The sequence below is a fragment of the Corythoichthys intestinalis genome, chromosome 10 (assembly GCF_030265065.1).
Source record: "Corythoichthys intestinalis isolate RoL2023-P3 chromosome 10, ASM3026506v1, whole genome shotgun sequence".
Taxonomy (NCBI): Eukaryota; Metazoa; Chordata; class Actinopteri; order Syngnathiformes; family Syngnathidae; genus Corythoichthys; species Corythoichthys intestinalis.
This window is the reverse complement of record NC_080404.1, coordinates 30,908,064-30,935,120: the sequence shown is the minus strand read 5'-3', so window position 1 is coordinate 30,935,120 and position 27,057 is coordinate 30,908,064. Positions and strand designations below refer to the sequence as shown.

Below are 27,057 nucleotides of genomic sequence, written 5' to 3'. Positions count from 1 at the left end.
GACAATCGTTACTGATGGGCCTCACGGACAACTGTTGAACATGTGTGTTAATCCCAGGATGAAATTTAGTAACTCAAGAGTCAGTAACCCGGTGGTGCAAGCAGCCAAAAATGTACGCTAAATAAAAGTAGAGCATTAAAAACAAATGATGCCGAGGTAACAGAGCTATGTGACATTCCACGACGCACAATGAATAGCGACCCCATGTGCTAATAGTGACTCTCCTTTGGCCTGATTTTCACTCTAGCCTCGTCTCACGGCTTTTAAGCGATTTATCGATGTAAGGCTCTAACTCCATTTCATATTCTTCTTTGTTCGTCCACATTGCTTATGTAACATTTACACTCACAGTGTTTGCAAGGCAAACCTGATAACCACTAAACCACTCAGTCTGCCTACAATAAGAAAATTAATCAGAGATTGCTTTGATGAACAACATCATAAATGCAACACTGTCACTCTTACACCATTTAAATGTTTCTGTGTGCTGCACAGAAGTCCAATTTCTTTTGAGCTGGAGTAGCCAAGCTGTAACCTTAGACTGGTTGCTGGCCAATTGCAGGGGACACAAACAATAACACACATTCTCATTCACACGTAAGGCCAATTTTGCATGTTTTTGGAATGACGGAGGAAGACATGGCAATCACGAACCCATTGTTCTGCCCTACGTAAGTTACAATGATGAATTACCAACATACAGTACTTAAGTGTATTCAAAGTATTTTTAACGTCATAATTATATTTTGTTCTGATTCTCACAGTTTCATTCGCCCACATAATTACAGCAACATGAAATTCAAAAGGTGCCAAAGCTATGAAGGAGGAAAAGGAACATCTAAATAACCCAAGGGTTGGGAGAGATGGATGATTTCCAAACGGAGTAATTTTCATTGGAACAAATTAAATTAGGCTAATGGCTTCTAATTAAAGGTGTTGTGTCAATATATGGTGGACAGTGTTTCAGTTTGCATGTGTTGGTGCATACGTGACATCATCCTCAAGTGAAGCGACGCGCTGCTTCAGGCCGTTGATCTGTCCGTCCTTGTGTCTCACCGTCTCTATCAGGTAGCTGTAGGGCTGCTGCGTCTGCTCCAGCAACTGGTTGGCAGCTAACAGCTGTTGGTGCACGCAAAACAGTTTGTTCATCCACATGATATCACAATCAAAACAGTTTTGCCTGCGTGCTCGCCACTTGCACCTTTACCTCGGTTAAGTAGCCCAGTGGATGTGGAAATAAAGTGTAAAGTGTAGATTGTAGATTCAGCTATGATTCAAGGGGTCTCAAGATGACACAAGGCCCTTTTAAAGTGATTGATAAGGTGAAGAGTCTGGCGTGGATTGCAATGTTTTGCTTCACACTCTGCCAAATGCTGCATAATTCTGGGTTACGGCCTAGTGGTTAGGAATCCCCCTCCCTACCTAAATTGCCCCTGTCATGGGACACATTATTTTTTAGGGAAACTGAATGGAGCCTGAGAGTAAAAAGCTCCGGACTCAATTACTCAGTGATGTGTTATTTTAAGGAAACTATTTTTGTCTTTATAGGTAAATATCCAAAGAGACAAAATTACCATATGTGCAGCCTTTATACGTATATGTAAAACATTATTTTTCTTTTTAAATTTGGTGGCTGCAGCTTGTATTCTATGGTACCCCGAAAGGGTCAAAATTAAATAAATAAAAACAACATTTTGAAATAAATACCATTTTGATAAATAACAGACCAGTGTTGTTTTTGTCAACGATGACAATGACGAAAATATTTCGTTAACCAACATTTTGTTCATGACGATGACGTCACGATGACGCGCTGAAAACGTGTCTTGGGAGACTAAAATATAACGAAATAGATGCCAGTTGTCATCTCGCAACACGAGATGAATATTTGCCATGGTTTCCGTCATAAATTAACAATGTGTGACATTTTATTGTTATGTGTCGTTAGAACGCATTTAGCAGTGTTTGGTCGTGTCACTCATGTGACGTGCTGCGAGAATCCCCCCCGACCCCACACACACGCTTACTCACCGGACGGTGAGTACTGTGTGCCCATTCCAGGCTCATTTTGTAAAACGTGTCAGCTGCTGTTTGGTAAGTTTACTTTCTTATCCTGGCTAGATATGCCATGTTGCTTTAGTCTTTAAAGGTCTGTGCTGAGTGATCGTCACACACTAACTTGTAACGTTAGCATAGCATTTGCATTAGCATAGAGTTCGCGTTAGCATTAGCATTTAGCGCGGTGACTCGGTGTCTTCTTAAACGCTTGGAAAACATTTTACATAGTTGGTGACGTCCAGGTGAGTTTAATTAATTGCAAATAATGTGCTGTTTTCCTGCTGAGTGTGTATTATCATCATGAAAATGGTGATGTCCGTGTAGATTCTACAGTTTTGTGCTCGTCTGTCATGTTCATTCGAAATTGTTGGAAACCTTTTATTTAGTTATTCATGAACTAAAACGTTTGACGTTCATAGACGAAAACATTTTGAAAATTGTCAACTAAAACTAGATGAAATTTGAGTTTTCGTTGACTAAAACTAGACGAAGACGAACACATTTTGAAATGACTATGACTAAACATGACTAAGACTAATAAGTCTTTTCGTCCAAAAGACTAAGATAAAATTAAAATGGCTGCCAAAAAGAAAACTGTAACGGACAAACTGTGTAATATGGCCAAGTCTGGCTAGCTGCGCTACGTCACAATTAGAGTTGCTCAGGGAAGTTGCGAACCAGTTGGCAAGTAAGGCAAGGCCTTTACCTCAGCCTGAACGAGGATTTCAGCAGCAGTGTGTTTTTAATTGGATGCTTTCTGGAAGTTTACCTAACAGTTCATCAACGCTACCAAATGCTAACGACCAGATGCTACCAAATACTAGCGCAGCTAGCCAGACTCAACGATCCAGCCAGTCACTTAACTGACTCCGCCTTATGTACATATTTGATTGACAGAAGGCAATTTATTGTGCTAAAAACAACATTATGAAATAAAAATGCCATTGTGGAAAAAGGCATAATACAATAAAAATACTTAGTGAAAAACGGTTTTTATCTTGTAAAAACATATTACCTAATTTTATAATTTAAGGGTCATATTAGAATAGAATAGAATAGAATAGAATAGAATAGAATAGCCCTTTATTGTCATTATACAGTTGTACAATGAAATTGTGGAGCATTTACACAATTTCTCTGTTATTTATCACAATGGTATTTATTTCAAAATGCTGTTTCTATGTATTTAATTTGGACCTTTTTGGGGTTCCATGGTATTCAAGTGCGGGCAAAAAGTCTGAAAATTACGGTATGTTTACAAAATTGCTCGAAAATTACCCTGCTTGTTTCAAAGCTACAATGACTGCTTCATGACAATATTTTATGTGAAGTGGAGACGTGACAAACGTGGTGGCAAAAGCAGTGTTACAGTGCCCTCACTTGTGTTCAGTTGCTATCTGGTGTAAAATCTGTGGGGGAACAAATATAGTTGGCTTGTTACACATTAAACCACTTTTACGGCCCGCAACAGGGCAAGCAAAAGTGGGTAGGAAGGCAAGCCGAAGTGAGTGGGAGGTTGAGTACAATAGTAAAGTTAGTAAAGGCGTCTATGTGGGTGGTGAAGTGTTTAACACCCTTAGCTTTTCTGCGAAAAGAAACTTAATTTTTCACTCCTTTCATACTCAGTGAATCATAAGGTATTTCTGATGAATGCCAGTCAGTCTTTACTGACAGGTGAATGGCTGGTTTATTTAGCCTCAAGTGGGGCACCGCCTCTTCGCTCTAACCATCATAACTCTCGTGCGACTCAAAAAGCTTTAAAGATAATAAAAATGTAAAAAAAAAATACAAGGAAAACGCGAAGCCAAGAGGACACCTGTGCTGTCGATCTGACATTTTTTCAGCCTTACGATGACTTTCAAATTGGAGCACGGGAGGCAGACATGTGAGCTCGCACACACCCGAATTAAATTCTGTGAATTGCACACAACTCAACGTAAGCCTCTGTGATTGGTGCGTCGAGGTGCTGAGAGAGGATAAGACCATGGCCGTCACGGTTTGTGACCCTGCTTTCCCACTGAGTCAACAAGTGTGACAGACAAGCACTATGACTCCGGCTTCTCACACTTTGTCGCCTAAGCTGTTGTTTTCCACAACAATAACTTGGCATTTTCATGACAGGACGTAGAGCGGATTACAGTGCAAAGGACTAACGGCCACTGACTTAACCACTATTGGCGGGCACGTGCGATGGCATGAGGACGGGAGGGTGATGAGAGAGACGTGAGCGCGCATGACTGTGTGATAACTGTTACGCCATCAAAACAATCGTAACAAATCATTCAGGCTCTTGTAAAACTGGGGAATATCTAGGTTGCATTTTGCAGGTATGGACACGAAGGCACAAAAGTTACAAACACGCATCTCATAATTGTTAAGGCCGTGGCGCTTCGCTTAGTGTTTACCTCCTCGGATATCTGGCCTGTTTGGGACTGGTGCTTCTCCAAGTCTCTCCTCAGTGATGTGTTCTGCCTCTCCAGCTGCAGCACCCTGCGGGCCAGGTGAACACTGCGCGCACGCACAGCAGCACAAAGAGTGAGGAGAAAATTCCAAAACACTGCAAGTTACCACTAGTGTTACTTCAATATTTCCCTCATGAATTACGCAACCATGACAGATGAGATCAATTTGAGCTTTTTAGCCGCTTGTGTCGACTATCAAAAAGTGAACGGGGACTATGAAAACACATACAGGATACACACATGCAATACAAGTCACAACACAGCGAGTTACAGTTGACTGTAGGAAGGAGAGTGCGGGGCGGGGTTTGGGGTGTCTGTGTGCAGATGATGGCAGTATATCACAAGGGGAGATGTTGACATTTGGCAAAGAGAAGAGAAAAAACAGGAGGAATTTGTGTTGGTATGAAGGCTGTCATCCATTCGGGCAGGTTTAATGCCACTGCAAACACAAGTAGTGGAGGAAGCACTTGTGTCACCACGCACACAAAGAAGCAACTCACTCTGTTTATTAAAGTGAGGTTGTCAGTGAGAAATGACGGTAAAACAAATGCACAAGTGTGTACAGTATGTGTGCGTAACCGTTTTCAGGATGACGCAAGCTGGCACTGGTTGCTAGGATGATATAAGGCTGCAGATTTGATATGTACCGTTATTGAGCTGGAGTAAGTTTTGCATAACAAAAGGTAAACCTTACAAGCCATAAACTCCTTGGAGTCACATGTTTTATGTATGAACCTGGACCAGGCCATAACACATTCTCCCAGTCCTCTTCTGGATCATCCAAATGCTCTCTAGCGAACCGCAAACTGGCCTGGACGTGTACTTTCTTCAGCAGGGGGACACGTCTGGCAGTGCAGGATTTTAGTCCCTGGAGGCGCATTGTGTTACTGATAGTAGTCTTTGTTACTGCGGTCCCAGCTCTCTGTAGGTCATTCACTAGGTCCCCCCGTGTGGTTCTGGGATTTTTGCTCACCGTTCTTGTTATCATTTTGACACCACGGGGTGAGGAGGGAGTTGAAAGTCTGTGTTGCCCAACGACAGCCCCAAAGCATCACTGCTCTAGAGGAGATCGGCATCGAGGAATGGGCCAAAATGCCAGCAACAGTGTGTGAAAAGCTTGTGAAGAGTTACAGAAAACGTTTGCCGACAAAGGGTACATAACAAAGTATTGAGATTAACTTTTGGTATAGACCAAAATACTTATTTTCCACCATGATTTGCAAATAAATTCTTTAAAAATCAAACAATGTGATTTTCTGGGGGGGGTTTCGCCACATTTTGTCTCTCATGGTTGAGGGTTAGCCATGTTGACAATTACAGGCCTCTCTAATATTTTCGAGTGGGAGAACTTGCATAATTAGTGGTTGACTAAATACTTATTTGCCCCACTGTAGATGGTGCCTTGAGAGCTAAACGTTTGGATTTGAAATCATCTTTCCACATTGAAATGCGTGCACTTATTTAAAGAATCTATAATTTGGTTTTTCACCCTATTTACCGCAAATAAATGGCATTTTCGTCGGGAATGGGCAGGGGTTAGCAGAAAATGGCCAAATAATTTGTTGTTTAGCCTTTAATCCAAAAATAGAGGTTGTAACGAGCAGTTTCGTACTTTTCTATGTCACAAAGACTGAGCTCCCACCTCCAACTTCAAGGTCCTGCCTTCCCTCCCTCCTTCCATAAATTTACAACTACATAGAAAACACACTTCAAGGGGCACACTCGCAGTTCAACCTATCTTATGCATGAAATATACAAATATTGGACAATGACTTAAGTGTGTCTTTAAAGCTTCAAATTTCTTTTATGTTATGCTAAGAGCGAAGCAAGTCCCATTAGACTTACAATACATACTCTCACATTATTCCTCAGTAAAGAACAAGTCTCAACAAGGAAGACTGGAAGTTTCACTGTAATAACAATGCACAATCTGTTACTCTGTGCATTAACGTTTTATTTGTGTAGAAATTCCCAGCAGTGTGCGAAGTGCCTCGGGAATCTGTACCTCTGCTGAAGTCTCCTTCTGGCCGTAGTGGGAACGTTGGCTCCATAACCATACGAAAAGAGGACCCTCTCTGCTTCCTCCTCATTTTCAACTGGACAGTCACCAAAGCAAATACAAGCTCGTCAGTGAGGTTTGTTTAACATTAGGTAGAATCAAATTTTAGGTTCTTGCGATGAAAAAAAAAAAATGAGACAAACATATATCATCTTAAAAATCACATCTTCTTAATACTGTATTGGCCCGAATATTAGTGTTTTTTGCATTGAAATAAGACAGAAAAAGTGGGGGTCGTCTTTTATTCGCAGTCTAGATATTATATCCATTCACGACGCTAGATGGCGCCAGATATCATTGAAGCGATGTTCTGTCATGACAGATCTCAGCCACTCTTAAGTTTAACCAGTTTGCATTTTATTGCAATGTTTTTCCTTATTCAGATTTGTTTCAAGACTACAGTTACAGTTAGACTACACTTTGATGGTTAAGGCTGTTATTGCAATTTTGTTGTTTTATCACAATGGTTGGTTTATTTACATTTCAAAAACCAGAAGCCATTCTTTTACAAATGTGATCGCAGTTTAGTTTACATATTTAAATGTTCAGATATTAAGATTTGAATGAGGCAAAATAACATGCTTTCTCTCTCAAGTATATTGTTATAATCATTTGTTTCAGATGTACTGTAATTATTTTCTGTATAAAAATTAATTTGGTGTTCAAGAAGTCCTTTTTCAAACTTGAGTCTTGAAAAAGAGGGGGTCTTCTTATAATCTGGGCCATCTTATATTCGGGCCAATACGGTAATTGTAGAGGATCAATTGTTTTTCTTTTTTTGTTGTTTTTTGTGTGTGTTCTTGGTGTGGTCTCTTTATGGTGTTGTTTTGATGGTGTGAAAATCAGTAAAAAAAAATTGGGGGGGGGGGATCAGATATTCCAGTGAAAGCCATGATAAGTAGAAAGCTTACACAGAATTGGAGGATTCTTATTATTAAGGAAGGGTAGACTTTTTATATCCCCTGTACAGAAATGTTAATTTAATCACTGAGCGACCTCACTTTCAGCAGCCTGCATGGTAACCTGGTCCAGCTCCTTCTCGAGTTTTTCATAAGTCTCCAGTCGGGACGCCTGCTCGGCATTCTGAGCGTGAAGCTCTGCGGTGCGCTTCTCGGATGACGTCTGTAGCCTGTAAAACTCCTGCGTGAGGACCTAACATAATAGTGGAAACAAGGGAAAACCCCAGATATCGCCATTATAACTCGAGTTTTGGCTAGTTATGATCTAAGTTATCAAGAAAAAAAAAACAAGATCAACAAGCAGGGAAAAAGTTGATCTAATATTTGATACAATTTTTTTTATTTGTGTTTCTAATTTGTTCTGTGTGGTTCAGGCAGAGCAATTGAAAATTTACAAGCAATCCATAAAAATGTATTTTTTGGAATCTATAAACTCCAATAGTGTCTAAAAATCTACTAAATTCTCAAAAGAACAGCACATTTTTATTTAATAAATAAAAAACATAAATCCACAATTGCTAAAAAGTAGCACCTGCACATCAAAAGAAAATGTAAACCTTCATTTCATTTTCAGATTTTTTGCCCTTGCTCTCAATTAGTATTTACTGCAAATTGCTCGGAGGCAGCTGCGTGAGGCAACAGAACAAGGCTATTGGGAGAGCCGTCTGATGACTACAAGAAAAATTGTTTTCAAGTGTTGAAAGAATTTTGCCTGATGACTTAGAACTGTTGACAGGCTAGCAGAAAAACATAGCAATGTGTATGAGGAAGAATACATTTCAGACAAAAATAAAAAGGCTTCTCATCTGTGTAATGTTAAAGTATGGCCATCACATTTCGTAGTATTACTGACTTAAAGGAAATTATTCTCAGCCCTGGAGGGTATGCTTGAACTTTTAAGAGAGTACCTCCAGTTTCTTGCGCTGTTTCTCACACTCCACCTGGCACTGAGCCAGAGCCTTGTCAGTCTCCTCCTTCATCATCTGAGCGCGCTCGGCTTCGAAGCAGTGCAGCTTGGCCTGGTTGGACAATTCCGCGACCCTGCTGTCGGTGCCGAGCTGCAGCTGGCGAAACCTGCCGAGTGGAAGGAGATGACGATAGAACTTAAATGACTTTTCACGATCCACTTTAGAGCATGGGAGCACTTTAATGTACTGTAACTTACAAATAGAGCTGTGTGGAGTAACCATAAAGTAGGAGTAGTGTTACTTCAAAATAATATTACTCAAGTAAAAGTAGTCATCCCAAAAAATTTACTCAAATTAAAAAAGTATTCGGTGAAAAGAATACTCAAGTAATGAGTAAAATTATGAGTAACTGCTGACATTTTTTTTAAACAATATTTTTTTCTCAGCACAATGTCATCTACAGTATGTGGCCTGTTATTATCATGTACCATAATCAATTACATAACCATATCAAGCAAAAAGAACACACATAAATCATTGAATTCCGCCAAGAAAGTCTACAGATATGAAAAACACCCATTCAAAGAGCATAGGTGCCCTCTAGTGGAGAAAACATTTCCTTTCCATAAAATTGAAACAATCATATCTCCGGTTTTCTGTGGTCTATCTATCCATCCCAAATAAATACTGGGAGAGAGTTTAAAATCTTTCCCGCAGTGTTGACCCCATATCAAATAGCTACTTTTTTTTTTACGGTGCTTTAAAGACACAACGTGACAGAACCGGCCGGCGTAATCATTGGACTTCCGATTGCTATCTTGTGTGTCGTCATGTGACTGTATTGTTATGCCTGAATTGTATTTTCGATACTTGTGACTATTGTTGCAATTGGTGAAATTGGTAAAACTACTCTTGGCATCGCTGGCAAAAAAAAAAAAAAATCTAATATGTAGAATAAAGAGGAAAATCTAACAACTCTAGTGGAGCCCAAAGTAGCGAAGTGAGCGTACCGTTTCTCGTTCACATATCTACTCAAGTAAAAGTAAAAAGTATGGCGTGGTAAAACTAGTTTTAGGCTAGGTTCAGACCACAGGTCTTAATGCACAAATCTGATTTTTTCGTGTTTTTCAGACTCTAGTGAGACATTAACTTGACAGTCTGAATGGGACAAGTCATATACAAGTGGACCATTTCAAATGGATCTGGGTCACTTTCGTATGTGGTTTAAATCTGATCTGGGCCACATTTTTCAAGAATGTGGCGGCGGTCTGAACAGTCAAGTCTCCTAAATCGGAATTCATGCAGCAATTACATTAGCAAAGAGCAAGAAAGGCAGGCAGGATGGCAGCGATGTAGCTGTGCATTAACGTTAACACCTAGCTTGAACTCAGCTTTTACGCAGGAGGCGGGCTTGACCACAGTCATAAAAAAATTAAATGAAGAAAAGAATAAGCCTGATAATGCTCGTTTTTCTTTCTGTGCACCAAATAAGCAATATTTCAGTATTGCTTACCTGTACATGGCCGAGTCGGAGCAAATTGACATACACACACGTAAGGCTTATGTGTGTACGTCATGCACGCGCATGAGTTCTATCAATCCATATATACTTTGAATACAAGACTAAATGGGGATTATTATTGTCTGTTATTTCTGTCCTCTTTTTGAAAATCAAAATATGATCATCCTGGGATGATGTATAGCGAGCATGTGTAGTAATGTGTTTTGATGCTTCTGCGCATGCGGGTCAGTTTGCTCAGCGCGTGCCATACTGGGAATTAGTGCACATGCGCAATACTTGGACGGGCTCAATGGACAAAGGCAGTCTGAACGGGCATGCCCTCAAAAAAAGACAGGTAGATAGTTGTACATTAAGACCAGCAGTATGATCTAGGGATGCATTGATACAGCCAAGTCACGGTTCGGTACGATTTTCGATTCGAGGGACACTATTTTTGATTCGATTCCATACATTTAATTCTCTGAAACAAAAAAATAAGTTTTTTTTTTTCAATGTTTTTTTATTTTGCTAACAAGCAAAAATAACATTGCCATCATATAAACATGCATTTAAGTGCATAATATTTATGTGCTTACTTCTTACTGATCAGAAGAAATTTTGTATAGAAGTGCTGAGGAAAATCTTTGTTATCTGTTTGTAAAGTGAGGCGGGGTACGCTGCTGATTGCTACAGCTCTTAGCAGCTAGGCTTACCACATAAGCAAAACATCGTATTTGTGGGCCGAGTCCATCTGTGTCACGTACTGAAGCAACAATATTTGCAGCATTATCTATAGTCACTAGTATGGATTAATTTGGCCTGCTTAACTTCCATTCAGTCATGGCGGTTTTAAATTCATCGATGTAGTACATGGACTACGTGTCCCATGATCACTCTGGGCTCACATAGCCAATGGCATGGGACTTGGGGGGATCTAACGTGGCACACCTAGTTTGCCATTTGATGATATCTAGTGTGTGTGTGCGAGTGTTGTCGGAGCATTAAAAAAAGTTAACGAACGCCACAGAAGTCACGTCTGCTCATTACTGAGCAACACCAGCATATGACAATCGACATTCGTAAACAGGACGAGTTTGAGGTACAGCACTCTTAATTTTCCACTCATTCAGTGTCACTCAGTGTCCCAGGGTACCCTGCTGTCTGTCGCCGAAGCGAGGTTGTTCGTAGTAGCCAAGTCGGTAACAATGTTTTGGTGGACTTCGTTGTAAATATCCGGAAAGACAGTCTTTGTGAAATATGTATGAGAGGGGATAGCATATCAGCAAACCCAAAACGCTGCCACACAGCGGATCTGTACGACGCTAAAGGCGCCTCCTCAAACTTTTGTCTTTCCTCGCTAGCCGTGATTGTCATGTCTGTTACCTTTGCCACAAATAAAATGCAGCGTGCTTCACTCCACCCTCCAGGCAGTTTGGTGGAGGAGTTGAGGAGGGCTGCTCGCGAGAGGAGCTTTCTCAGAGTTTTTCAAGGCGCAGCCCTCAGTTTTCGATGCACCCCGGGCATATTAGTGTGCGCACGCAAGAAAAAAATCGGAAAATACATTTTGGCAGCTTTTCATTTGCATTGAATATTTTTGCGTCTTGAATCGAAGAGGGCGTATCGAATGGTTCAATAATTAACCGAGTATTGTTGTATCCATAGTATGAACCTAGCCTAAGTACATTTTATCAAAGCGTTACTCAATATAACGCATTAAATGTAACGCGTTACGATCCACCTCTGCTTACAAATGTTGTGCATGAGAACTACCATGAAAAAAAGCTTTTACTTGACTTTGACGTCAGCCAATAACCTATGACGAGGCCTCGTGGAATCCTCGTGCCTCCATATCTACATTGCGGACATCGTTAGAAACGACAGCAAAAAGGGAAAAGGCTCTTACAAGAGTGAAAAAGGGCTTCAGAAAGCCTTCCAGTAGGGAAACACACAAATCTGCACCTATCATCAGCACTCATATGTGTGCAAGTAACTAGCTGAAAAAGTCCCACGCTACCGGTTCATTTGATCTAGTTATCTCACAGACATAATAAAACGCAATGTTTCACTAGATAACATCTTCATCGTGAAAACAGTCAGGGATAATCTTCTAAACTCAAGACTTGGCAAGTTTAGTGTTGCCTAACAGGACAGCCGAGTCTTAAAATGTCAGAATAAAGAGAAGTGCCTGCAGCGAAGCTTGGTGCCGTTTGATGTTCTGTGATTGTGGTTGGCAGTAGGCACAAGAAACTTAATGAGAGTGATATGATACAATTCGGTGTCAAACGTTGTTTCGGCAGTGAACCTGCAAGTTTGCACGCAAAGCCTTAAATCTTGTGTACTGGATTAATAATATGAGCTAATATTGCTTGACAACTTCAGGTAAATAAATGTTTATACTGTACTGTATATGTGTGTGTGTGTATATATATATATATATATATATATATATATATATATATATATATATATATATATATATATATATATACAGTGCTGCTCGAAAGTTTGTGAACCCCACAGCGATGGTCAGATTTTTTGTAAAAAAAACTAAAATAACCTTATTAAATGTTAAGTTATACCCAAATCCACAATACTGACATTCCAAATAATGGACTGAAACAAAAGAAATAGTTATATTGTCATTCTTTATTTAATAAAAGTGGTTGATTTAAGAAAAACTCAGATATCATGTGTGCAAAAGTATGTGAACCCCTTCAGTTAATAGGATATTGCGCCTCCTTTTGCAGAGATTACCTCAACCGAACGGTTTCTGTAGTGACTAATCAGCCTCTCACATCTACTTTGGGGGATTTTTGCCCATTCTTCCTTGCAGAACGCAGTCAGTTGAGAGAGGTTTGATGGGCGTCTGGCATGAACTGCTCGCTTCAGGTCCCGCCACAGCATTTCAATGGGATTTAGGTCAGGACTTTGACTGGGCCAGTCCAGAACACGAATCTTCTTCTTTTTCAGCCATTCCTTGGTTGTATTGCTGGAATGCTTTGGATCATTATCATGTTGCATGATCCACCTTCTGCCAAGCTTTAACTTCAAAACAGATGGCGTCAGGTTATGTTCTAGGATTTGACAATATTCCTCAGAATTCATGATTCCCTGGACTATGTGGAGTTGTCCAGGTCCTGAGGATGAAAAGCAAGCCCAGATCTTGACATTCCCACCTCCATGCTTCACTGTTGGGAGAAGGTTCTTTTGGTGGTATGCAGTGTTGACTTTTCGCCAGACATGGCGGTTTTGGTTGTGACCAAACAGTTCAATTTTGCACCTACATCAGTTGATGAAAACTCTTTTTAATTTAGTCTCGACAACACAACTGTTAAAAAAACAAAAAAAAACTACTGAATTGATTGATTAGGAAATCAGGTTGAAATAATAGAAAATTCCAAAATGTTGAGGGGGTTCACAAACTTTTGAGCAGCACTGTATATATATATATATATATATATATATAGAGTGGGGCAAATAAATATTTATTCAACCACCAATTTATTCAAGACAGAATGTGGGGAAAAAAAAAAAAAACAGAAAATCACATTGTTTGATTTTTAAAGAATTTATTTGCAAATCATGGTGGAAAATAAGTATTTGGTCAATACCAAAAGTTCATCTCAATACTTTGTTATGTACCCTTTGTTGGCAAGAACGGAGGCCAAACGTTTTCTGTAACTCTTCACTCTTCGCTTGCTGTAAAGAAATCAACTGTGGGAGCAATTATTAGAAAACGGAAGACATACAAGACCACTGATAATCTCCCTCGATCTGGGGCTCCATGCAAAGTCTCACCCCGTGGCGTCAAAATGATAACAAGAACGGTGAGCAAAAATCACAGAACCACACGGGGGGACCTAGTGAATGACCTACAGAGAGCTGGGACCACACTAACAAAGGCTACTATCAGTAACACAATGCGCCGCAAGGGACTCAAATTCTGCACTGCCAGACGTGTCCCCCTGCTGAAGCCAGTACACGTCCAGGCCTGTCTGCGGTTCGCTAGAGAGTATTTGGATGATCCAGAAGAGGACTGGGAGAATGTGTTATGGTCAGATGAAACCAAAATAGAACTTTTAGGTAGAAACACAGGTTCTCGTGTTTGGAGGAGAAAGAATCCTGAATTGCACCATACCCACTGTGAAGCATGGGGGTGGAAACATCATGCTTTGGGGCTGTTTTTCTGCAAAGGGACCAGGGCGACTGATCTGTGTAAAGGAAAGAATGAATGGGGCCATGTATCGAGATATTTTGAGTGAAAATCTCCTTCTATCAGCAAGGGCATTGAAGATGAGACGTGGCTGGGTCTTTCAGCATGACAATGATCCCAAACACACAGCCAGGGCAAAAAAGAGTGGCTTCGTAATAAGCATTTCAAGGTCCTGGAGTGGCCTAGCCAGTGTCCAGATCTCAACCCAATAGAAAATCTGTGGAGGGAGTTGAGAGTCCGTGTTGCCCAACGACAGCCCCCCCAAAAAATCACTGCTCTAGAGGAAATCTGCATGGAGGAATGGGCCAAAATACCAGCAACTGTGTGAAAAGCTTGTGAAGAGTTACAGAAAACGTTTGGCCTCTGTTATTGCCAACAAAGGGTACATAACAAAGTATTGAGATGAACTTTTGGTATTGAACAAATACTTATTTCCACCATGATTTGCAAATAAATTCTTTAAATATCAAACAAGTTGATTTTCTGATTTTTTTTTTTTTTCCACATTCTGTCTCTCATTGTTGAGGTTTACCCATGTTGACAATTACAGGCCTCCCTAATATTTTCAAGTGGGAGAACTGGCACAATTAGTAGTTGACTAAATACTTATTTGCCCCACTGTGTGTGTGTATGTGTATATATATATATATATATATATATATATATATATATATATATATATATATATATATATATATATATATATATATATATACACATATACAGTGGTACCTCTACATACGAAGTTAATCCGTTCCAGGACCTTGTTTGTAAGTCGAAATGGTCGTATGTCGAGCAGGATTTTCCCATAGGAATACATTATAATTCCATTAATTCGTTCCACAGCCCAAAAACCTTCACTAAATCCTTAAAAAATACTGCTGGTACTATTACAAATGGCAATTACATATAGCAAAACAAATAAATTATAAATCAATATATATATAATAATAATAATAATAATAATAATTCCTGTATTAATGTAACGAATCGGGTTCTAATGTGGCGGACGTTTTTTGCTGACCCTGAACGCACCGCGGTGCTGACGTGCCAGAGGCAGACCGGTGAGCTTGAGTTTCACTTTCACTTTGAATGTTTTCTTAACACCGTCAATTGCGGCAGACAGAAGGTGTTTTTGTTTTGAATAAGTTGTGAAATAAATGATAAAAACGTGGCGAAGTTGGCGATTTCTCTGGAGATGTTACCACAATAAGAATTGTCAGCTTAACTTATAAAGACTGGCGAACGATGGTCGGAGGAGGACCGTGGAGATGTATTGTTGAGCCATTTCACGGATGCCCACCCTACGCTCATATTTTTCTGTCATTTGCATCTTCATTTAGAAGGTAAGCGTCAACTTTTTCCTTGTTTCACCACCTGTACCAACCTTTTCTGAAACCAGTGTTGATTTGTCACACAAGAAAATCCGCCGTGCATTCGTCTGCGGTGCTGCCATTGTCGTCGTATTTCGAGCATGTCGTCGGATGTAGAAACAAATGGCGAGTCAAAGTTTACGTCGGATGTCGAAAAGTTCGTGTGTCGAAGCGATCGTATGTAGAGGTACCACTGTATATATTTGGAGTGGGAACCTCTTGTTACCTCATGATACGATACGGTTTGGGATACAAAGCTCACGATAATGATGATCTGACGATAAGGCGATACAATGATTATCGATACATTGGTCAGGAAATCATTCTAGGATATTCCACAAACAACTAATAAAAAGAAAAACAAGCTTCTGCTGTGAATTGGAATGAGTTTATCACTAGTATACGTCCAATCCATTTGAACTGGGAGGGTGGCAGCGAATTAACATTCGGTCATCCCATCCCCATCCCTGCCATCCCTCCCACTTTAAACGGATTGAACGTCAATGGCCGTCAGTGGCAGCCAACGCCAGGCAATGAGGTAAATTTGGGCCATTTGAGGTCATTTACCTGTTGATTTTTAGTTACTGTACTTCCTGTTAATTTGGGGGTATTTTATGAGCCACTTCCTGTTTATTTTGAGTTACAGAACAAGAAGTGTCCTGGGAATCACCCAAATGAATAGGCAGTGACTCAAATTCAACAGGAAATGACCTGTAAATGAAAAGCAAGTGACCTGTAAATGCCTCGAAAATCGGACAGAATGACTGCGAATGCTCTGGTGTCGAATGAACGAACGTTCCCAGTCTAAATGGATTGTAAGTTAACAGACACTATTATGGTGGAAGATTTTGGTAGCAACTTTTTTAATTTTTAATTTTTTTAATTTTTTAATATAACATTAACACCTTTTTAAAATGATATCTCGAATCTTGGCAGGAGCATATCGATAACCTTTTGGGATACAATGTACCTCAATATATCATATTCGATATTTTGTCACAACCCTAATATTTGAGTACCTGAGAGGTAGAAAAGCGCTATACAAGTATAACACCATTTACCATATATACACACACAGACACAGGGTGTCCCAAAACAGGTGTCCACCATTTAGCAGCTGATAACGAAATTATCTTGTTATTTTTCCAGATTAAACCAATTGAATCAAAGATGGAAGCCAGAACAAACGTTTTAAAAAGGGAATTCATTCTAAAATGCTACTCGAAGTGAAAATGCAGTTCAAGTCTTCATGTCAGTTCATGTCGTGTTATCAGCTACAAAAGGGTGTATACTGTTTTTTTGGACATCCTGTCTATTGTCTTCTGTCAGGAAAGATATGTATCTCTGGGAATTAGGTTAAATTTCAGGCTTAACCTAAAATGCATCATTACGTTTAATAAGACTTAAGAACAATTGAATATGTTCAGTCTTTTTACACTATGCTGTTCTCAAAGAAGGAGCTGAGCAGCAAAATTTACAACATAAAGCCTTGTGTTGTCAAGATATTGTTGATCAGTGAGCAGCATAATGCGGTGTAACGATACATCAATCTGGATTTATATATCGATTGGTTAAGCAAGAACGAATTAAAATCGCTCAAAATGCGAAACGATCAATCTCATCTTTTTATAGATATGCGATTTGTTCAAATGAATTGTGATTCAAATGTCAGAAATGTTTCAGCAACAAAATTGTTAAAAACATCAAAACTGCTTTGTATTTTTTATCACTTTAAGCAAAATATTTGTTTGTATTATAGGTGCTCATATCGTACTAAATTGATTGAAGGCCTTTGAATCACATCAAATTGGGGCACAATGTAATATTGGGAAGTATCATATTGTTATCCAAAAAATGAATGTCACATCTTTTTATCATTAAACTGGTGATTTATACCTCTAGTACAAACCTATCTTAAATACCCATTTTAATTGAACCAACAAAATGTATTGTGAAATGTCAAGTCATTGCTCGAATACCATTTGGGAATTTTGCCATTCAGGTTCTTGTCAAGGAACAGCAATTTGTTCAAAGTTGATCTGCTTTCAAGTTACAAATTAAATTCAACTGGAAAAGTTCTAGTTCATCCTGAAATTTCAGTGAAAGCCACATTACACAATGTTTGCTCAAGATTTTATTGAATGGACTGAACGTCTATCGTCGTCAATGGCAGCCAATGAAAAAAAAAAAACACAAAGCAGCTCTCAGTATGAAAGGCAGACTGGGGAGTATATATTTTTTTGTGTTTGCTTCCTCAGGCCACAGAGGTTGCTTTGGACAATATTAATAACTCTCGATTACAGCTGGCCTGATAGGATTTCATCATCCATCCAGCGCTCTCGGCTGAGCTGTGCATGCACGACGTGACGGACAAGTGCACATGGTCGACGTTTTATGTCCTCCTTTATTGATGCCGGCCTGCACTCGAGATGCAAGGAATGACTTCATGTGAATGATCTTGCCTGTGTCAGGTTATTCCTTCATCCCTTTGAATAAGAATTTGGCAGTGAAGCCCACGTGGAGAATCCCAGATTTTCCATTGGTATTTGGGCTAAAAACTGTTTTTCAACACAAATGAGCCAGCAACTGTAACTCTCTGAAAGGCCTGCCCCCGCTACTGACGTCTGACGCCATTTCAAGCTCGTCCGCCTCATTCTTTGCCCCAAAAATAGGGGCATGCGTGGGGTTAGGGGTTAAGGGCTTGTGGCTAGCATCTGTCGTTGCTGGCTTGCGATGCGTGGCGGGAATGCAATCGTGTCAAAGAGAGAGTGCTAGGGAGCGTGTGTGTGTGGATGTGTATGTAGCTTTTGTGTTTGTGTGTATGGAAAGTAAGACCAACAGCTGGTGGTTCGGATCTGGAGAAATGAAAAGCATGCAATAGTACCTTGGAGACAGGAACACTACTGCTGCCGCTGTGTGCGTCTGTCATTTATAGCCTATTTGACTACAAGTATGATAAAAAAAAAAATCTTGGACATACTTTAAATTTTGTTTTGAACGAAATCTGGGTCACATTTCTTTTTCTACAGAATGCAGAGTACAAAATGCTAAGTATGAGGAGAACATACACACTTGACACCAAAAGGCCTAAACTGGGATTCAAACCCATAAATGTTCACTGATGTAAATGGGTGAACATCGAGGGGAAAAGAATGATGAAATGCTCAAAAGGTTCTTAAATTTTCAACAGAAACAACATAGTTTAGAACAACAGTTGTAGGTTGATTAGTTGAGTGATTGCCAATTACATGCCAAAGGAAATCATCACATTACTTAACTGGTATCTCAATGATTATGGCATTTTATAGCATGAAGTAATGTAATATTATCCTCAATAATTACATTTATATTGAGCTTTCTTAAACTAACTGGCTGTCACTGATGGTGATAGATGTCTGATCCATTTGAACAGGAATGATCACAATCTTTGAACTCACAGGTGAAAGGCCGTTTATCGCAGTCACTGGTACTTAAACATGAGCATTCACTGCCAGTCCCTCCATCCACTTTATTTGCACTGAATGTATTTCCCTAACTGGAGGAGAGACTAGTGACAACAGGCTTGACCTTAAAAAGACCCCTTTGCCCTATCAATGACATCAGTGTGACTTCAAAAAATTGTAAATCAAAGCACCAACACACACTAATGACAGCGTTCATCCATCACACAGGACGTGCTGATATCAATCATGAACTGTAGGCATGTCAGTCACTCCAGTAGTTTTTTGCTGCTGATTTGCATTTAGTAATTCAAGAATGCTGCTTTGCTAATTACAGAAAGTAACGATAATCACACATAAAAGTAATGTACATACGGTACAGCCTATGAAAACAAAATTCCTCCGATTGGCTTTGAGTTTTTTTTTGACAGCTTAAGTATTGTCCTCAGGCTAACAGTCTCAAAGGTTTATGATGATTGAGGTACAACCAGGCAGCAAACTTTATGCTGATTTTTAAACATCGGTGGCCTGATGTCGTTTGCAAAATCCATGCATGCCTGCTTATGTCTCACCTGGATTATAGCGTCAATACAATAAGGCGCAATAATGTGGCACATTAAAACTGTCCAGTCAATAAGGACACTCATATTCACATTTTCCCTGTCTAAGTTGCTGAACAGGACAGGTTATAATAAAAAATAATTGGCAGTGATACACAAATACCTGGTTAAACCAATTAATTTGGGCCCCTTACAAATTGGGAGCGATTTTTAAATAACTGTGGTACCTCTACATACGGATTTAATTCGTTGCAGGACCTGGGTTGTAAGTCAAAATGGCCGTATGTCGAGCGGGACTTTCCTATAAGAATACATTAAAATTCAATTAATTCGTTCCACAGCCCAAAAACCTATGCTACCAGGTACAATTATAAATAGCAATTACACATAGCAAAAAACAAATTACCGTATTGGCCCGAATATAAGATGGCGTTTTTTTGCATTGAAATAAGACTGAAAAAGTGGGAGTCGTCTTATATTCGGGGTCCAGATACTATACCCATTCACGACGCTAGATGGCGCCAGATATCATTGAAGCGAATGCTGAACTTGAGTAATGTTCTGTCACGACAGATCTCAGGCACTCTCAAGTTGAACCAGTTTGCATTATTTTATTGCATTTTTCCTTATTCAGATTTGTTTCAAGACTAAAGTTACAGTTAGACCTCACTTTGATGGTTAATGCAGTTATTGCAATTTTGTTATTTTATCACAATAGATTGGTTTATTTACATTTCAAAAACCAGAAGCCATTCATTTACAAATGTGATTGCACTTTAGTTTACATATTTAAATGTTCAGATATTAAGATTTGAATGAGGCAAAAATGCTTTACCTCTCAAATATATTGTTATAATCATTTGACTCAGATGTACTGTAATTATTTTCTGTATAAAAATTAATTTGGTGTTCAAAAAGTCTTTTTTCGAACTTGAGTCTTGAAAAACAAATCATAATAATAATAATAATGATGTAACGAATCGGGTTCTAATGTGGCTATTGGGCTTTTGCATGCTGTTCTTGAGCGCACTTTGACTGACGAGAAAGTGAGAGAGGTGTGGAAGAGTTTTTAATTTCACTTTTCATGTTCTGTTGTTGTGGGCGTCGGCTGAAGTTCTGAAATAAATTATTAAAAACCTGACGAAGCTAGCGACCTCCTTGCCGATGTAAAAATAAAAATAACTGTCACCTTAACTTATAAAGACTGGCGAACGGAGGTCGGAGGGGGACCGTCGAGAAGACTCGAGATCGTAGACATAATCCTTCATTCCCATCTTAATTTCAATGGTAAGTGTCACCTTTTTCCTTTTTTTCACCACCTGCACTAACCTTCTTGGGACCCATGTTGATTTCTCTCACAAGAAGATCCGTCATGGTACTGTCTTGCGGAAAAACAATGAAATTGTGACACTGTTGTAAATCGTCGTATTTCAAGCATGTCGTCATAAGTCTAGACAAATGACAAGTAAAATTTTATGTCGGCTGTCAAAACGTTCTTATGTCGAGGTGTTTGTATTTCGAGGTAGCACTGGACTTGAATACCTTCATAGTTGTCTTGCTCGCACAAACTATTGTTTTATCAATTCAAACTAAAGGGTGTGGTATAAGTTGGGACATGAGCCAGAGAACTGAATGGACTTTTTGGAAAATGATATGTTAGTAAATACTGAACCTACATTATTAAATTGTGACACAACAGTGTTTAGCACACCTGCAAAAACACCAACAGCAGTTAGTGAACGTGCTTTTTTGTGTGGTGTGATGGTGTATTGCATGACAGGATCGTAAACCGAGGTCCCATTGCATATTGATCAAAGAAAGCAGCACACGTACTGTTCTAGAAGCTGGTCATATCGTGACTGACTGTCCCTCTCGGCAGCACAAGCCCGCTCCTTCTCCAGCACCGCGTTGTCTCTGGCCTCACGTAGATTTCTACCCAACCAAAATACAGACATCAATTCGGTGACCTGGACTTAGTACACTGAGAATGAATAAAATACATTTGGGATATCACACCTATTCTCTCTCTCGTACATCTCTCTAGATGTTCTCTGAAGGTTATCGATTTCCTGACCCGTCTTCAGTCGGACATTCTCTAGTTCATCTCTCAGCTTTCGCTCATACTCAGATTTATAATGATCGCTGAAATAGAAAGCAAAAACCGGTTCTTCCAGTGTTTGACCAGTGATTATTGGCCAAAAGTAAAAGATGCCAACCTCGATGCCACGTATTTATCATATGCATCCTCCCTGGACTTTTTGGTGTCCTCTAGTTGCACCTGGAGCAGGTATTCCAGAAGTTTGATGTTGATCAGTGATTATGTAAAACACCGACTGTCGTGTGACACTGTAACAACCTGTAAGCGCTCCAGGCGGTCTTCTTCATGTGCACAGCGAATACTCAACTCCATGTTCTGTCTGTGCAGGTACTCCTTATCTTTCTGCAGCAGTGTTGTTGACTGCTGCAACGTCGCCATCTGTAGAGCAAAAATAATACAGCAGGAACTTCAGCAAGATTGCTGCCAGTTCCATGAGTTCTTACACCTTTTGGGCCAATAGACCCCTCAATTTGAGAACCATTGGAAAAAGGTACTGTGTTGCTGTTCAATTTGGGTGAAGGACCTCTTTGACAAGACTTTCTCGTTCCCTGCCAACTGCCTCGTGAGCCAAGGTAAGTGTGTCCAGTTTTCGCTTCACCTCTTTCAGCTCGGCTTCCAAACCGTCTCGCTCACTATCAAACAACACATTAAACAGTCATTTAATTATTCGTTGACGATTAGGATGAAATAAAGCAGATCTTGATAATACTTATGCACAATCTCCTTCTCCTGCTCTGTATAAAGAGCGACTTCGTCTCAAATCAGAATATGACTGTGTTTTGTCATACTTTGTGGAGAATCTGCTGAATAGGAGTAGAAGTAATTTTTATGAACACGGGGACAAAGTGGGCTCAATTTTGGCTAGGCAACTAAAGGGTGTTAAATCAAAATTTACTATCACCGGCATCACATTGGATGGTAAAACTATTACGGATCAGTCGGGAATTAATACAGCTTTTAAGAATTATTATAGTGAATTATATACTTCAGAGGCTCCCAGGGACACAGAGGCCATGCTAAGTTTTTTTAAGGATTTGGAATCTCGACAGATATCTCCAGAAATTGTCTTAGAACTGGATAAGCCGGTGACTCAGCAAGAAGTTGGGAATGCCATAGCCGGGCTCCAAACTGGGAAAGCGCCTGGTTTAGATGGTTTCCCCAGTGCGTTTTATTTAAAATTTGCTCGGCAGTTGACTCCCATTCTGACGGCTGTGTATGGTGAGTCCCTGTCCTTAGGTTACCTTCCACCTACTTTAAATCAAGCTTGCATTACATTGTTAGCGAAAAAAGATAAAGATCCATTGAAACTTGGATCTTACAGGCCTATTTCTCTTTTAAATACAGACTACAAAATACTAGCTAAAGTACTTGCACATCGCTTGGAGTCTGTTTTACCAAATATTATAACCCATGATCAGACAGGCTTTGTTCAAAATAGACGTTCCTTTTTCAATATCCGTCGGTTATTTAACATAATTTACACTCCTAGCCAGTCTGTCTCTGAATGTGTTATAGCTATGGATGCCGAAAAGGCTTTTGACAGGGTGGAATGGAACTATATGTTCGAGACGCTAAAACAGTTTGGATTTGGGGCTACATTTATATCTTGGATTAGATTATTATATTCTAGACCTGTGGCTAAGGTTTTAACTAATAATGAGCTTTCAGAGCCATTTAATTTATATCGTGGGACACGTCAAGGTTGCCCTTTAAGCCCTCTGCTTTTCGTTTTGGCCATTGAACCTCTTGCAGTAGCTATTAGATCTAACCGATATATAACAGGAATAAATAGAGGAGGCATAGAACATAAAGTTTCATTGTACGCTGACGATTTACTCCTTTACATATCTAAAGCTCAAACTTCGATTCCACCTGCTCTTGACCTGCTACAACGATTCGGCAGATTCTCAGGTTACAAGCTCAATCTCCATAAGAGTGAATTGATGCCTTTAGATGTTGTCAAATTTGAAATTGGTGAAGTCAGCTTGCCTTTTAAAGTGAATATTAGTAGCTTTAATTACTTGGGAATATTGGTAACCAAGCAATATAAGGGACTCCGTGAGCATAATTTTGACAGGCTCTTGGTTAGGACTAAGACTGATCTGGCTAATTGGTCACTACTGCATACCTCACTAGCAGCACGCGTTAATGCTGTCAAGATGACGGTATTGCCCAGATATTTATACCTGTTTCAATGTTTGCCTATTTTCATTCCCGCTTCATATTTTTAAAAATTGGATTCAATTATTTCTTCTTATATATGGAATAATAAACAGCCACGTTTACGTAAAGAATTCCTGCAAGGGGCTAAATGCGAGGGCGGTTTGGCTCTTCCTAACTTTCAGTTGTATTACTGGGCCGCAAACTTAAATTGTATGGCATATTGGTCATATTACCATCTTAAGGAGAATGGTCCCACTTGGGTGCAGATGGAATCATGTGCATGTCTCCCAAATTCATTAGCCGCCTTGTGTGGTGCGCCACTGCCCTTGACAGCTGGGATATCGGGAAATAACCCGGTATTATCTCACTCCCTTCGGATACTTTCTCAATTTAGGAAAAAAAACGGTGTAGTTGGTACTTGCCTTTTTAGCCCAGTGGCGTCGAATCATTTTTTTGTACCCTCAACAGTTGATAAAGCCTTTCATCTGTGGTCCAGCCTGGGTCTTACACATTTAAATGATCTTTTTGTGGATGATATTTTTGCCTCTTTTGCACAGTTAGTCCAAAGATTTAATATTCCTAATTCTCATCATTTTAGATATCTGCAACTTAGAAGCGTTGTTAAGAGTATCATACCACTTTTCCCAAATAAACCTCCTACAACAGTTTTAGATGATGTTATGTCTTTGGATCCGACAGAGAAAGGGGGAATTAAGCGCATTTTTAATCTAATTTCTCATTTGGCAGCTCCGTCCTTATCCAGACTCAAAGACCTGTGGGCACGGGATCTTCAAATACCAATCGGAGAGGGACTGTGGTCTAAGGTTTTGGGCAGGGTACATAATTCATCTATGTGCGCTCGTCATGCTCTGATTCAATTTAAGGTAGTACATCGGGTACACTATTCTAAAGTAAGATTGTCCAGAATCTTTTCAGAAATCAGCCCTTTGTGTGATAGGTGTAAGCTGGTGGATGCAACACTGATCCATATGTTTTGGTTATGTCCGAGCTTAGAAATATTTTGGAAGGGTATTTTTGAAGCCCTCTCCCTAGTGTTGGGGGTCAGAATCACTCCTGATCCTTTAATATCAATATTTGGAGTTTTACCGGAGGGTCTGCGGCTGCCTACTTGGGGGTGTAGGGTTATTGCATTTACCACCCTTCTGGCACGACGTTTGGTTCTTTTGAGGTGGAAGGAGGCTGCCCCACCCACAATATCGCATTGGATAAGGGATGTGCTGATGAACCTTAGACTCGAGAAAATTAGATATATTCTTCGCGGTTCTGAAAAGAAATTTTACAGTACATGGGGACCTTTTCTTTCATTCTTTGATAACACCGCTACACAAGTACAGGAATGACATATGCACTGTTGCTGTACATTGTTAATTTAGCTATTGGGGATGGGCAATAGTATGGTCGCTTTCCATGCTGCTCCTATTTGGACATTTGAACGTATTGCACTGTATTTTGATTCTGTAACGATTATGTATTGAGAGTGATGGCATGGAAGAACTTTCTATGGCTCTCTGGACATTTACGATTAGACTTGGACTTCATGGTTGGCTGTGTTTGATAACTTAGAGTGAAACATTTGTTTTTTTGTTTTTTTTTTGTGTTGGGTGTGTGTTGGGGTGTTCTGTATTTTTGTAAAACCAATAAAAAGAAATTTGAAAAGAAAAGGATGAAATAATGCAGTAAAGAATTCCTATAATCGCACGCAAAAGATCCACATGACTTTTAAAGAGACCGTATCAATTTTTTCTGATGGATAAGCGCTCAAGAAATATAAATATTTGGACCGTTTGATGTTGGGGTAGTTTTCCCGGCGGTAGTCTCCATCTTTGATGTGCTGTTTGGTGTCAGCCAGCTCCATTGTCAATCTCTGGCTCCTCAGTTCCAGCTCCGTACGGCGACGCCGTTCCTCCTCATAGCGCTGCACACACGTACAGTATATATACACTGACATTGAAATGTACCGATAGACACAAAAAGAAGTCATTAATAGAGGTTTTGTTTTTTAAATACCACATCTAAAAAACCTAGCTCTCAAAGTGCCACTATGATAAAAACTGTTGCATATGAGGCCCAAATATTCATGTACAATGTAAATTACTCTTGACAGACAGATGACAGTCACTAAAAAGTTACAGTTTAGTTTATCTCAACGAACATTGTCAAGAAACACAGACAGGGAGATCAGTGTGGTCTCTCTGGAGAGAAGCTAGCAGATGTTCAGCTGAAAATGCTCAGCTATGCTCTGAACACAGACCCCGCGCCACTCTTGTTTATTTGTCAAAAAGGGGTAGTAATAAATTAACATATAATACATTTCACTTGTGATTGGGCAGATCTATATAATACTCAGTCATACAGTGGTATGAAAAAGTATCTGAACCTTTTGGAATTTCTCACATTTCTGCATAAAATCACCATCAAATGTGATCTGACCTTTGTCAAATACACACAGATGTAAAAACAGTGTCTGCTTTAACTAAAACCAGCCAAACTTTTATAGGTATTCATATTTTGATGAGGACAGCATGCAATCAATGACCGAAGGGAGAAAAATGAGTACGTGAACCCTCTGCCAAAGGAGACTAAAGAGCAATTGAAACCAATTTTTACCAAACAATTTAAGTCAGATGTGTGCCCAATCACTGACGAGTGGTTTAAAGCTGCCCTGCCCACTATAAAACACACACCTGGTAAGAATTGTCTTGATGAGAAGCATTGTCTGATGTGCATAATGGCTCGGTCAAAAGAGCTGTCTGAAGACCTGCGATCAAGGATTGATTTGTATAAAACTGGGAAAGGATAGAAAATCATCCCTAAAAGTCTAGATGTTCATCGATCGACATTCAGAGAAGTTGTCTACAAATGGAGAGAGTTTGGCACTGTTGCTTCTCTCCCAATGAGTGGCCGTCCATCAAAGATGACGCCAAGAGTTCAGCACAGAATATTCAGAGATGTAAAAAAGAACCCGAGAGCAGTGGACTGGTCTCCAACCCGGTCCTCAAAGGCCCGCTGTGGGTCGTGATTTTTGTTACTGCCGATCCAGCACAGATAGTTGAACCAATGAGGTTTCTGCAAAAACAAGCAGCACCTGACAACAATCAACTAATTGCACTTGTAAAACACCAGATTGGTGAAAACGTTTTGTCATTTGTCTGGTTGGAATGAAATCCTGCAACCACAGTGGGCCTTTGAGGACCGGGTTGGAGACCACTGCCCTAGAGTGTCTGCTAAACACTTACAGAAAT

General features: G+C 39.8%; 1 protein-coding gene across 2 annotated transcripts in view; it reads right to left on the bottom strand.

Moving 5' to 3' along the window:
- pibf1 (progesterone immunomodulatory binding factor 1) overlaps positions 1-27,057 on the bottom strand; it is a 39,840-nt gene that overhangs the window by 5,325 nt on the left and 7,458 nt on the right. Inside the window, exons 5-15 of one of the 2 annotated variants that reach the window (XM_057847787.1) lie at positions 25,597-25,730; positions 22,155-22,278; positions 21,890-22,009; positions 21,750-21,811; positions 21,550-21,675; positions 21,367-21,465; positions 8,447-8,612; positions 7,581-7,731; positions 6,526-6,616; positions 4,464-4,566; positions 989-1,119 (exon numbers count right to left, since the gene is read on the bottom strand). In XM_057847787.1, coding sequence (XP_057703770.1) covers positions 989-1,119; positions 4,464-4,566; positions 6,526-6,616; positions 7,581-7,731; positions 8,447-8,612; positions 21,367-21,465; positions 21,550-21,675; positions 21,750-21,811; positions 21,890-22,009; positions 22,155-22,278; positions 25,597-25,730 — 1,307 coding nt within the window. The remainder of the gene's footprint in view (positions 1-988; positions 1,120-4,463; positions 4,567-6,525; positions 6,617-7,580; positions 7,732-8,446; positions 8,613-21,366; positions 21,466-21,549; positions 21,676-21,749; positions 21,812-21,889; positions 22,010-22,154; positions 22,279-25,596; positions 25,731-27,057) is intronic. The other variant, XM_057847788.1, reaches the window with a different exon arrangement.